This window comes from Spermophilus citellus (assembly GCF_964194105.1).
Source record: "Spermophilus citellus genome assembly, chromosome: 1".
NCBI classification, from domain to species: Eukaryota; Metazoa; Chordata; class Mammalia; order Rodentia; family Sciuridae; genus Spermophilus; species Spermophilus citellus.
The window spans coordinates 46138284-46150760 of NC_138182.1; the positions used below are offsets into that span (position 1 = coordinate 46138284).

General features: G+C 34.9%; 1 protein-coding gene across 6 annotated transcripts in view; it reads right to left on the minus strand.

Annotated features, from left to right (window-relative positions):
* Positions 1–12477, minus strand: part of DGKH (diacylglycerol kinase eta) — a 195969-nt gene that overhangs the window by 65310 nt on the left and 118182 nt on the right. For all 6 annotated transcript variants that reach the window (XR_014020872.1, XR_014020873.1, XM_081284538.1 and 3 more), the window contains exons 5-8: positions 9164–9268; positions 8788–8920; positions 2982–3088; positions 2219–2344 (exon numbers count right to left, since the gene is read on the minus strand). Coding sequence is in view for 4 of the 6 variants with exons in the window: in XM_081284538.1 (XP_081140664.1) it covers positions 2219–2344; positions 2982–3088; positions 8788–8920; positions 9164–9268 (471 nt within the window). In the remaining 2 variants the exon portion in view is untranslated. The remainder of the gene's footprint in view (positions 1–2218; positions 2345–2981; positions 3089–8787; positions 8921–9163; positions 9269–12477) is intronic.

Sequence of the window (12477 nt, forward strand, 5' to 3'; positions counted from 1 at the left end):
AATATAAAAATACATGAGAATCATGGAGCAAAATGGGAAGCTATTTATAATAATCTAAGTGAGAAAAGCAGAAGATAAAGTTGTATATTCACTGATTTTAAAATTATGACTTAAACCTTCAGGGTTATGGAACTATGGGCTTTCGGACTTGGCAGCGTTTTTTTTTTTTTTTCTTTGTTTTGTTCATTTGTTTTCCCTAAATGACTATGTTTTCAGCCCTAGATAGCCTGCTGTTAGAAATTCACATTCTAGTGGTTAGGGTTGTAGCTTGGTGGTAGAGCACTTGCCTAGCATATGTGAGGCACTGGGTTCCATCCTCAGTATCACATAAAAATAAATAAAGGTATTGTGTCCATCTACAACTAAAAAATAGTTTTTTAAAAAAGAAAGAAACTCACATTTTACAGGTAAAGTAATATATAAACAGATAAATGATAGTGCACAAGAAATTCGAGGCTAAGAGAGGCATTACAGAGGTGATGGTGCCAGAAACCAACAGGTGTAACTTACCCAGGATGGGGTAGGAAAAAAGAGGGAAAAGACACTCTAGAATGGTTCCATCCCAGAATGGTCCCCATGCACCCCATTTAAAATTGCTATTAAATTTCAGTTGTTTTCCCAAGATAATGTTGCTCTTCTATTTGTGAAACTTTTTAAAGTTGGGGATGAGGAGAAGGAACAAGAATGAAACCTAATTAACTCCTACCTTGAAGATTATTAGTGTTTAAAAATTACTGACCAAATAACAGTAAAGACATATATTCTGCAGGTAAAGACAATTTACACAAAACCCTTCTAAAATGATTCATCACACATGAGATATATTAGCAGGAAATACTATCAGTGATCATTCCCCCCAAAATAAATCTTATGCGGAATGATGATTTAAAATTTTTCTTATGGATAGCACTCCTTTAAAATAAGGATGGCATAAGAGGGCTTTAGGGGTCAGGGCTATACTGGGTGTCCACAGAAAGGCACCCATCACAGTCTGTAGGTTATATGACAGTGAAATAAGAGAAGTAAAAAACCAAAAATAAGCCTCTGGGCTGGGGATATAGCTCAGTTTGTAGAGTGCTTGCCTTGCACGTACAAGGACCTGGGTTCGGTCCCCAGCAAAACACACACATACACACACACACACACACAAGCCTGTGGCTAATTAAAGAGGCAAATGATGAAAAATAACAAAAGCATGAGGACAAAGGAAATCTTAGTTGGTTTAAAAATTAAGAGGAATCACAGATTACTAACTAAAAAGTCATAGGACTCCCCCCCCCCCCCCCGGGGCCTGTGGAGTCAATCTCATAGGAAACCAGCACATATTATCACATCTTATGCTGATCTACAACAGACTTCCCAAAAGCAATGGATTTTCCACACTATAAAATTTGGTCCAACTTACAAATTTGGACAGCAAGAAAAGAACATAAGATGCAAATCACCAACAAATGAGTCAGTCCCAAAACACAAGGGACTATCATCCTGGGACAGCAGCACCCAGGAGTAAGAGAAGCATGCCCAGCTGTGGCTTCATGGTCCTGTGGTCTTTGAGCCCTATGCTACTGTTGGCATGACTTCCCTTTTCTATCAATGTCCTCATGTAGTCCAGGAGCCCTGACTGTATGATATCTGGCATAAATGAGACTGTTCTTTGCTGATGATTCACATGATGCTAGGTGAACTTTTTACTTCTTTCCTGTACAAGCAGAGAAGTTTAAAGCTATTTATTATATGACCTAAGTTTATATCATTTAAATTACATCAGTGCATAGCACAGTGAACTTGGCATTCTGTCTGTCAGAGGACACACATGGTACTGCAGCAAAATCACACTTCATATGTTAACCCAAATCTGGCAGCACAAAAAAGGACTTTCTATGTGCACCAGGTATAACAGAGAAAACAGCAGATCACTGTGCAGTGGAAGCAAAATGGAAGACAATAGATCTGTAGGAAAGAGATTCTGAGACATAGGAAATATGTGAGTAAGAGAAAATATTACAAATGGGGCATTTGAAAAATGACCAGGAATGGGGTCAGGGGGTGGAAAATATGGAACTGGAAGGGAAACACTATTTAACAAGCCATGAATGCCACAATGGGCTATGCTGTCAGGCTCTGCCATGAAGGTCTTTGCTTTGCTTCTGAACCACACAGATGTCCACGGTAAGCAAATAAGATAGTGAAAAGGTATGAAATGTTTGCAAATCCTTACCATTGTTTTACACCAAAGACATTTCCAATCCTGTAGACGGAGAACACTGCCACATGTTTTGTCACAGACAGCACACTTGGCACTCACGGGCAAGTTGCCCTCAAGCCATTGGTGAGGCATAGCGAGCTGTAGGGCAGGAAAAAAGGGCAGCCAAAGTGAAGACTGTGGAGAACACTGTTCTTACCCTTGGGAAGGTACTGAATGATTTGTTACTCTGTGGAGTCAATAACAGGCATCCTGCATGGCACTCATGTATCCCAGATTTATTGAGTATCTATTATGCCTAAACCCTGTAGGGAGACAAAGTAAATAAGACGAAAGGCCTGCCCCTTTGGGATTCAGGTGCAAATCTAGCTGAGGAGAAAAGACAAAGGGTCATGATACATGGCCCACTAAAGGCTGTCAGAGATTCACCTATGCAGTGCAATGCAGGAGACGTTTTTTAAGGTAGGGATACTGCAGAGAGGAAACCCCAGAGTCTGCAGAATAAACCTCCTCTAAACCTTATAGATCACAGAGTGTGACCTTCTGTTATACCAGCCAGGTCCAGCAGTCATTCCTAAGCCCTAATCTTAACAGAGTTCCCTCAAAATCCAAGAGTGAGGGAAAGCTATAAAGCAATGAATTAAAAATAAAAACTCACAAATACAACCTATTTCATCCTGATAATAAACACTCCCACTTAAACTATTAGTATTTCCCCCAAGAGCAGAAAATAAGAGAGGAGGCACCAGGAAGAGAGCAAGGGCAGACAGCAGCTTACTCCGTCTTCGTCCTCTATGATGTCCTTTCCAATGGAGGCCAGGGTTGTCCATTTACAGTTATTAGTTGCCCTCACTGCACATCTTTTATGAGCCTTGAATTTACACACTAAAAAGGAAAATAAAATAAGTTAACCATTTTAAAGTACTTTTGCACCAGCACTAAAAGTCATCATAGCATGAAATTTTTAAAAGGGATAGAAAGGAGAGAAAAAGAAAACAAAGATTTTTAAAATTTTAAACTAATCTCCAATGATACTAATTGTATTCTAAAAAACTAAAACAGACTTGCATTTATGAATCACATACAGAGTTACAGATCGATTGCTACATGGATAAACAAAAATGAGATAAATAGAAAATAATTAGTTCTTGAGAAGGGAGACTGACACACACACATGCACAAGCAAATAAAATTCAGTAACAAGGATACTGATTACTTCCTGTTTCTTAATCTGAGTGCTAATTATATGAATGAATTTAAGAAAATTCATTGAGATGCACACATTTCTGATATATGCATTGTTCTGTGTACCTAATATATTTACTTATATTAATAGGTTTGAAAACATCAGAAAGATCAAGAAAATTCAGAGGAGTTTTAAAATGCAAGTACAAGACAGGTGTGGTGGCACATGCCTGGAATCCCAGCAACTCAGGAGGCTGAAGCAGGACGACCCCAAGTTCAAGGCCAGCCTCAGCAACATAGTGATACCCTGTCTTGAAATTAAAAAAACAAACACAAAAAGAACTGGGGGGATGTGGCTCAGTAGTAAAACATCCTTAAGTTCAATCCTTAGTGCACGCACACACACACACACACAAAATTGTAAGTACATCATGAAAATAACAAGTCATCATGGGAAATAGGCTGAGAGGGTCATAAGATGACTCCATCTTTTAAAAATATTATGTTGGGATGACTATATTATAAATATAGGAGAAAGGATTGGTAAAATAATGTCACCACTACTCTTCATTAATTCTTCCCAGCTATATTATCATAAAGAAGTTTATAAAAGAAAATTAAGATAAAACAACTAGGAAAGAAGCAGCACATATTTGGTAAAACAAGTAAACCAAATTGGAACTTGACTACTACTAAACACATTTATCTTTCCAGTAATACAAATTATCCAAGCACGTGTAGATGCCGATGGTATAACAGTTCCTAAGTTTTCAGATAACTAGTTAAAAGTAGAGATCATTTCAATGGAAATTAATAAGGTGGCGGCCGCTAAATTTAAATGTAAGATGGCTTTTTCTCATATGATTTTTTTCACTTTATATCAATTGTTAAACATTTGTAAATGTGTTACATACTACTTATGTGTTACATACTACTAATTATCTTTGAACTGTCTTAATTTGATGTACATTGAAATGAAAGGTCTGGATAAAATACCCAAGATGTCTGTTATCAAATGTTCAACATGGGGCTGGGGTTGTGGCTCAGTGTTAGAGCGCTCGCCTAGCACACGCAAGGCCCTGGGTTCAATCCTCAGCACCACATTTAAAAAATAAATAAATAAAATAAAGATATTGTGTCCAACTACAACTAAACAATAAATATTTTAAAACATGTTCAACGTGATTCAGGCTTCAACAAGCCAATATATAAATGGCTACTTACTGATCTGTTCTTGAAAAACACTGGTCTACAAATATTGGAGATGTTTCACTTACCTCCTCTTTTATATATCCTGAAAAATTCTTTTTGGCAATAATACTGTTATTGTTATAAGCGACTTCATATAGAATGCAATAATCTTTCAATTAAATTTTGCTGCTGTTAGTAAGGGTGAAGACACAGAACCATAGGCAGTAACTACTTTGAACTACAAATGTTTAGTACCTCCAGGTCTTTTCATCTGTAAGACTATTTCCCCCAAATGGGGTTCTAGCCAAGTGCAATAGTACCCTCCTGTCATCAATCCCTGCTATTTGGGAGCCTGTGGCAAGAGGATCATAAGTCTTAGGTCAGCCTACGCAACTTAGTAAGACCTTTTCTCAAAATTTTAAAAAATAAAAATTAAAAAATTAAACAAAACAAAGTGAGGTCCTAAAATGGTCTATACCAGAGTCCCCAGGGTGTTTTATAAGCAAAAAAAAAAAAAAAAAAAAAAGCACTTGATATTAACAGTCAATGCTTGCTTTTCAAGCAGGGAAAAGAAGAACATAAAAGAGAGTTATAGTATAATTTCATGGCTTTTTAAAATTTTTGCCATTAAAAATCAAACAATGGGGCTAAGGATGTGGCTCAAGCGGTAGCATGCTCCCCTGGCATGCATGGGGCACTGGGTTCAATCCTCAGCACCACATAAAAGTAAAATAAAGATGTTGTGTCCACCGAAAACTAAAAAATAAATATTAAAAAATTCTCTCTCTCTCTCTCTCTCTCTCTCTCTCTCTCTCTCTCTCTCTCAGAAAAATCAAGCAGTTCATTAAAAATAAAAATCAATGCCTGCCTTACACATGTGAGGCACTGGGTTCAATCCTCAGCACCACATAAAAATAAAATTGTGTCCATCTACAACTAAAGAACAATTTAAAAACAATAAAAATCACACTTTTTATAATAACTAAGTGCTTCATACACTGAGCCTTGAGAATGACAAAGTTGCTTAATATAACATAGAACAATAGTAATAAACAAACCAGACTGTTGTTATGGTCACTAAGAAATAGAAATAATTAATGGGCACCTTAACTTTGTTAGGTGACAATTACATTTCTCCAAATTATTCTAGAATAAAGCACTTTCCCCTGACCTATAAAGCCATTCTTAAAACCACAGAACTTAATAAATATATTGTCAGGTGGCAAAATTATTTTTACTGTAATATTTCATCTTTATCAAACTGAATCTTTGTGGTAAACAATAGTTAAGATGAAATTTCATAGGTAGCCATGTTGACATATTTGATACTGTTGATTGAAAAGAAAATGACTGTTTAATATTTTTGGCCAAGTTACTATTGAAGTAACTATGAAGGACAATTATATTCTAATTATGATAATTTACACTCTCAAATACTTAAGATATTTAATGAAAATTATTTTCTATCTTCCATTTTTCATTCATATAGTATTTTACATGTACAAGACTTTAAAACAATAAGTTTACTTATAATTCAATACAAGTCTAGAAGACAAATCAGTACAGTCTCATATTATGGTGAAAAACAAGAACCTAAAGGTCAAGTGAATTTATTGATGGCTTCATACACCAAAAGCTGAATTTCACTCTAATACAAAGTTGTTAATCTTCACTATTAAACGAATTTTTATTATATTTGCATCTCCATTATAACTTGTAAAACCTGTTTATCCCTATGTTTTTAGGTTTAATATGTAAGTAGTATATTCACATTTAATGGGAGGAGGGGTCTCAAAAGTTTAACTTTGAATACGATAAAATATCCAGGATGGCCATATTCTCACAGAATAAAACATTTGGGATTTTGAAAGCTTCTCCTACCATTTTAAAAATATGAACAGACAAAATACTGCAGATTTAAATTTTTGCCAGCAGAGAAAACGAATATTAATGCATAATCTTTTGAAGAAATTTTTAATCCAATAATTGAGACTTTTTTCTGGTTCTCTTTAGTTATACATGACAGTAAAATCCATTTTGACATAATTAAATAAGCATGGAAGACTTTTTTTTAAAAGGGTAGAAAGAATATGTCTTTTATAGAAGGATATAACAAATGTATTTAAAGACTTTTAAGTTTCTTATTCTCACCAACTGAAGTAATTTTCATTTTCTTTTAAAATGCTTAGAAAAATGTTCAATCATTCCTTTATTGACTCAATTACTAAATAATCAAATATACTTAGCAGATAAATTTCAAGTCAGAGGGCTATCACAGAGTCATCTTAAACCTGGTTATCGTTTTTAAGCCATTTTGGGAATAGAAACTATCAGGTAACAGTTAAAGTATCTTCAGAACAGCACCACATAATATTACAGAATTAGTATGAGTTATTCAGACCCACATAAACCCTTCTTTATTAGTAAAGACAGAAAAGCCAATTATATCTTTGTCTGAAATTCTTTAAATCTAAAGAATAAAGTTTAATGGCTTCTCCAAATTTTCACCTTCATGAACTTGAATGTGTCAGGCCTCTGATCCAATCTGGAACTACTTACTGGATCAATTCCTTATAGAGCACAGTGACAATTTCCTATGATGTATTTAATCAGAAAAGCAGTTTGCCTGTATTCCTTTGTTTAATCTTCATAGTGCTGAGGTATAAATGACTATTATTCCCATTTGACAGATGAGAACAATCTAATTGTGTTAAACTACTTCTAGTAACAGTTTGTAATGGTGGCTATGGGAGGGGGTTTAATGGCTGAGCTCTATTCCTTACCATTGTGCGTGTATTGCTATGCATTGTAGTAAATGGCTGAAACAAGAGTTATTGATATTTTTAATATTTATTTATTTTAGTTGTAGTTGGACACAATATCTTTATTTTAATTATTTTATATGTGGGGCTGAGGATCAAACCCAGGGCCTCGCACGTGCTAGGCAAGCACTCTACCGCTGATCCACCACCCAGCCCAAGAGTTATTGATCTTATTTACTTATTGTTAGTCATAAATTTAACATCAATTAAAACTGTGGCTCTGTCATTGTTTTATTATTTAATCATAATTAGCTATATTCAAAATTATCTGTGCTAGTGTCTTATCAGAGAAAAACACTGGTATTGGCATTAGATATATTTCAAAAAGCAGTATAACACTTTTCATACCTCATCACTGAATTATGAAATTAAATCAGTCTAAAGATGTTATCAGTTCTCTCTTGGTAATGACTAAAATACTTGTTTCTGATAATCGCTGTACTTAAATTAAAAAATACTTCACATACTGCACTTGCCTAGCATGTTCGAAGCCCTGGTTCAGTCCCCTGGCTCTGCAAACAACAATACCAAAAAGAGAACCTCACTAATCGTGTAATGAAAACAGTGGCATAGTCCTTATTTTTAGAAAACTTTAAAGAAGTTTAAAAAGATGACACAAACTACATGTATAAAGACATGTATTGGCGTGAACACACTTTATATACAAAGATATGAAAAATTGTTCTTTATATGTGTAATAAGAATTATAATGTATTCCACTGTCGTGTATTTAAAAAATAAAATCAATTAAATTAAAAAAAAAAAGATGACATCAGGGCTGAGGCTGTAACTCAGAGGTAGAATGCTCACCTAGAATGTATGTGGCCCTGGGTTCAATCCCCAGCGCTGCAAACATTAATCAATCAGTTAACTGAAAAATTAATTAACTAATAAAAAATTAATTCCTAATAAATTACTTTTAAAATGTTTCATGGTACAGCACTTGTTTAACAATGCATGAAACCCTGGGTTCAATCCCTATTACTACAATTTTTTTAAAAAGTTTCAAGTAAGGCAATACTACTAACAATCAGGAATTCTGTCAAAGAATATATATTGTCCTGATAAAACGTTTTGTGTTTCATAATCAGAATTAAGAACACTAGAATGTTATACAAAGCTATGTTTTTAGATTCTAGTTCCTAGATCCTTAAGAGTGAAATGCTATATTTTTATTTATGTTTCCTTTCAGACAATATTATGTTATCTTTTCCAGAGCAAGACTATTTCCCAAATTAGTACTATGAGTACAATGCTCAAGATTAAACTCCAAACAACCTTAAACACTGTATTCCAGCTTAGATCTTCCCAGCTACAGCTTTCCCAGTGTGGTGTGTCTATTGTACCTTTACAATTGGGAGAGGACTGGACTCAATGCTACAGTACCTTCACAGGACAGGCCATGGGAGGTAACTCCAGAAAGACTTTCTCTGCATACGTTACAGAAGGTGGGGCGGGCATGGGAGCAGGCGTACCAGTTATGCATCCCTGAGAAGTGTTCCACGTTAAACTGGGCCACCTAGAAATGAGACATTTGAACAGATTTGCCAAATAAGAGAACAAGACTGCAGACACTGGACTACTTGGAAATGTACATACTGTAGTTCTGATCAAAATTTCAAATCTGTCACTTTTAATACTAAAGCACTTTGCTTTAAGTTTTAAAAAAATCTGGCTTAAACAAGTTGCACAGCATAGCTTTAGCTCTTTAGTTAACATCCATGCTCTAAGAACACAAAATATCAGGGATATGCTATTTTACCTCATAAGACTCTCTGGTTTGTACAGACTTCAGTGAACTGATCCAATCCTCCATCTCTTTTCTGTTCTCGGCACATAGCATTAGCCTTCTGAATGGAGTAATTATCTGAAAGGGATAATTCAATCTAATGATTGATAATAATCAACAAGAGGGATTATTGCAAAACCCAAATCTTAAGAGGCAAATCCATTTCTAAACTCAGTCTTTATTTCCATGATAAAGAAAATAAATCCCTGTAAAACAGATGAGTTTTGTTCCCTGTGTATGACACAATGTGCCCCAGGACAGGACAATTCTCAGCAATCTTTTCTTGTCTTTGATCCTGCTGTTACATACGTATCAGGCTTTTTTAGCACTTTCTAAAGGCTATAAAATAAACAATGCATTCTTATTTCTTATTTCACAGACTATATCTTAAAAACTGACTTTAAAGATACTCCAAAGTAATTCAGAGTAAGTTTAGAACTAATAGATAGATGGTTTTCAATATGGAAAATATTTCTTAAATTGAAAAAATGTAATATTAAATGATTTCATCATTGATTCACTATGATATACAAAAAATTTTTGTTAACATTTAACAGAATTTATATATCATTTCTACAGCCTGTTTGGATATCATTTATATGAGGGATTTTTCCTGCCCATTGTGTAGAAATCCACTGTATTACTTTATTGTCAGAGCAGGAAGGAAGAATTGGTATAAAAATCTGTTAGTTGTCTTGAGGGAAAAAAATAAGTGTGACTTTCATCATCTTTTATGTCACTAAAAATAAAAGGCAATATTAATTGGCTGAGAACCTGATTCAAGTAGAATGAAAACTTCAAGCTGTTACATCATCAAAATGCTTCAAAGGAAGATTCTGAAATGATTGGGGGAAAAACCCTATTTGCACATGAATACAATATTATGGTTGCAATCTTAAAGCTACTAAATCCTAAGCATTTATTGCAAAGAAAGGACCATTTATGTACTTGCAGAATAAGCAAAACACTAGAAACTTTCTGAATAATATATTACATATTTATTTGCATAGCAAATATGAAATTCTCCAGGTGTAAATCTTTTGACAAGTATTAAATCTAAATGCAAAACTGTATTATATAGCAGACTCCACAAGTAATAAAAAAATTATCTGAAAAGAAAAAAAAAAGAGGAATACTTCCCACAAGGAGGACACTAGTGAACCTAAATCACTATTTATTTCTAAAATCCTTGATTTTAGAAAACAAGCCTGTAATTCCAAACAATACAGAGATCAGCCCAATCTTAGCCACTCACCAGTCACTGTCTTCTCCTGTGTCACTGGCTTAAGCTACACTCTGCTTCCATAAGCCACAGAGTTTTTACTAGATCTGACAGGCACTCACATTTAAATACAGCCATCCAAGTCACATGGCACAAGGGCATCAACCACTCAGCTCTGGGTTTTTGTTAATTGCATATGAAATCGAAGAGAGCCTCACTTTTGCATTTTCTTCTGTTTTAAATGACCCTCTTTGGATAAAACTTATTAGCAGTTGGTCACTTCTCTTCCTGAATAAATAGTTAATGCAAAGAGCAATGCCTCCCTCATTACTTAGGAGCCAAATGGATGTATTATTGCTTCAAAATGTTTTTCTAGGACAGCTCATCAAATGCAGCAGAGAGGTACCATTAAATCATAATATACTCTTGGCTTCAAAGGCCAGCACATTCCAGAAATCTCAGTTTCACTGACTTGCTGATGTTACCTAAATAAATATTATGTTGAGCAATTTATTTATTCTTTTCTATGTGATTTATCTATAAGGATTCCTCTTTCTTTTGTATGATTCCAAAAACCCCAAGAAATATTAGATGCTATTCTGTATCCTTCATTCTCCTATTTTTGTTGCATTCATGATGACGTTTAAACACTTTTAATGTAAAGGCATTAAAGATAGATAAAATCGACCATCATCAGTCTCTTTACTGAGAATTCAACAAAGAACAAAATCAAAGTATGAAATAGCAAGCTTATTTTTATTTGTACGAATAATACTTGATCATGAATGCAACAAAAGTGAGAGAATGAAGGATAGAGAATAGCATCTAATATTTCTTGGGGTTTTTGGAATCATACAAATGCCTCAATTCTAAATTACAGAAAAACAATATACCATAGTTATACATGTACCTTATCCACTAATGAAGTTAAATGCATACATTAGCAGTTTCTCCTAATAAAAACTTGTTTAAAAATTAACAATAGTGAGAAAGTAAAGATTATTAGCATATTTTTAATGAAAAGTTAAATTTATCAGAGGCTAAAAGAAATGGTAGTTATTTTGCTATATAGACCTTGTGATTAGTCATGATTAAAATTTTACTGATTGTTAAGTCTGTAAGAAAAAAAATCCTTCATAAGTCAATGCAAAGATGCCTGGCTTTGTAAGTACAGTGTCCAAAACACCTCTGGCTATCTGAACACAAGCCTAGCTCATCTAGAGAAACTTATGCATTTCCCAAATCGGCCTTTTGCCTCCTAAGCCATCCCTGAGTAGGACTTTGGTGCTGAGTCCCCTCCTCATGACCTTTGTAGGAAAGAATCTGACAGTCACAGTTGCTGACTGACAGACCATTCCCAACTGAACTCTGGCCATAACCAACTGAACTCCATTACACTACAGCAGTCTCTCATTCAAATTCTTATGAGGAAACAATTTGGGAAAGAGCAAATTCTGAAAATTCCTTGGTCCTTACTCTGAAAATATATCCGAAAAAATCTGCCTCTTTATTATGACATGAGTGGGGTGGAGAGATGAAAAGCTCAGATGAGTTTCTACACTAATATTGGGGGAGGGGTAGCTGATTCCCCAGGGAAAATGGAACCTGTTGGAAGCCAAGTCCAGAAGTTTCTGAAGCTAGAGGATTTGTTACCTCTTGAAGGATCTGAAGCTTACCTATGGTAAATTCCCTAGTGCCTGTCCATATCTGAACCCTCCTCTTACCTTCTTTTCCTATCATTCCAACATCCCCAAATCATTTTTTTCAGGCACCTCTGAACTTACTTCAATAGTTAATTTTTTTTCTCAAACTATGTGCATGCATGCATGCACACACACCCCTCATTTCCTGGAATAAGCATTATTCAGACAAATAAGGGTCACCAACCATTCAGCTTTGGGTCTTTGTTAATTGCACCTGAAATCTATTCATGCATCCCAGCATTTACTAAGCATCTGCTGAATGCCAGAGCTAGGGGAAAAACCATACTGGCTTTGCCTTAAGAATCTATAAGGGAGACAAGAAGCAGACCAAGAATTTACTTGTCTGGAAAACTGCCATATGA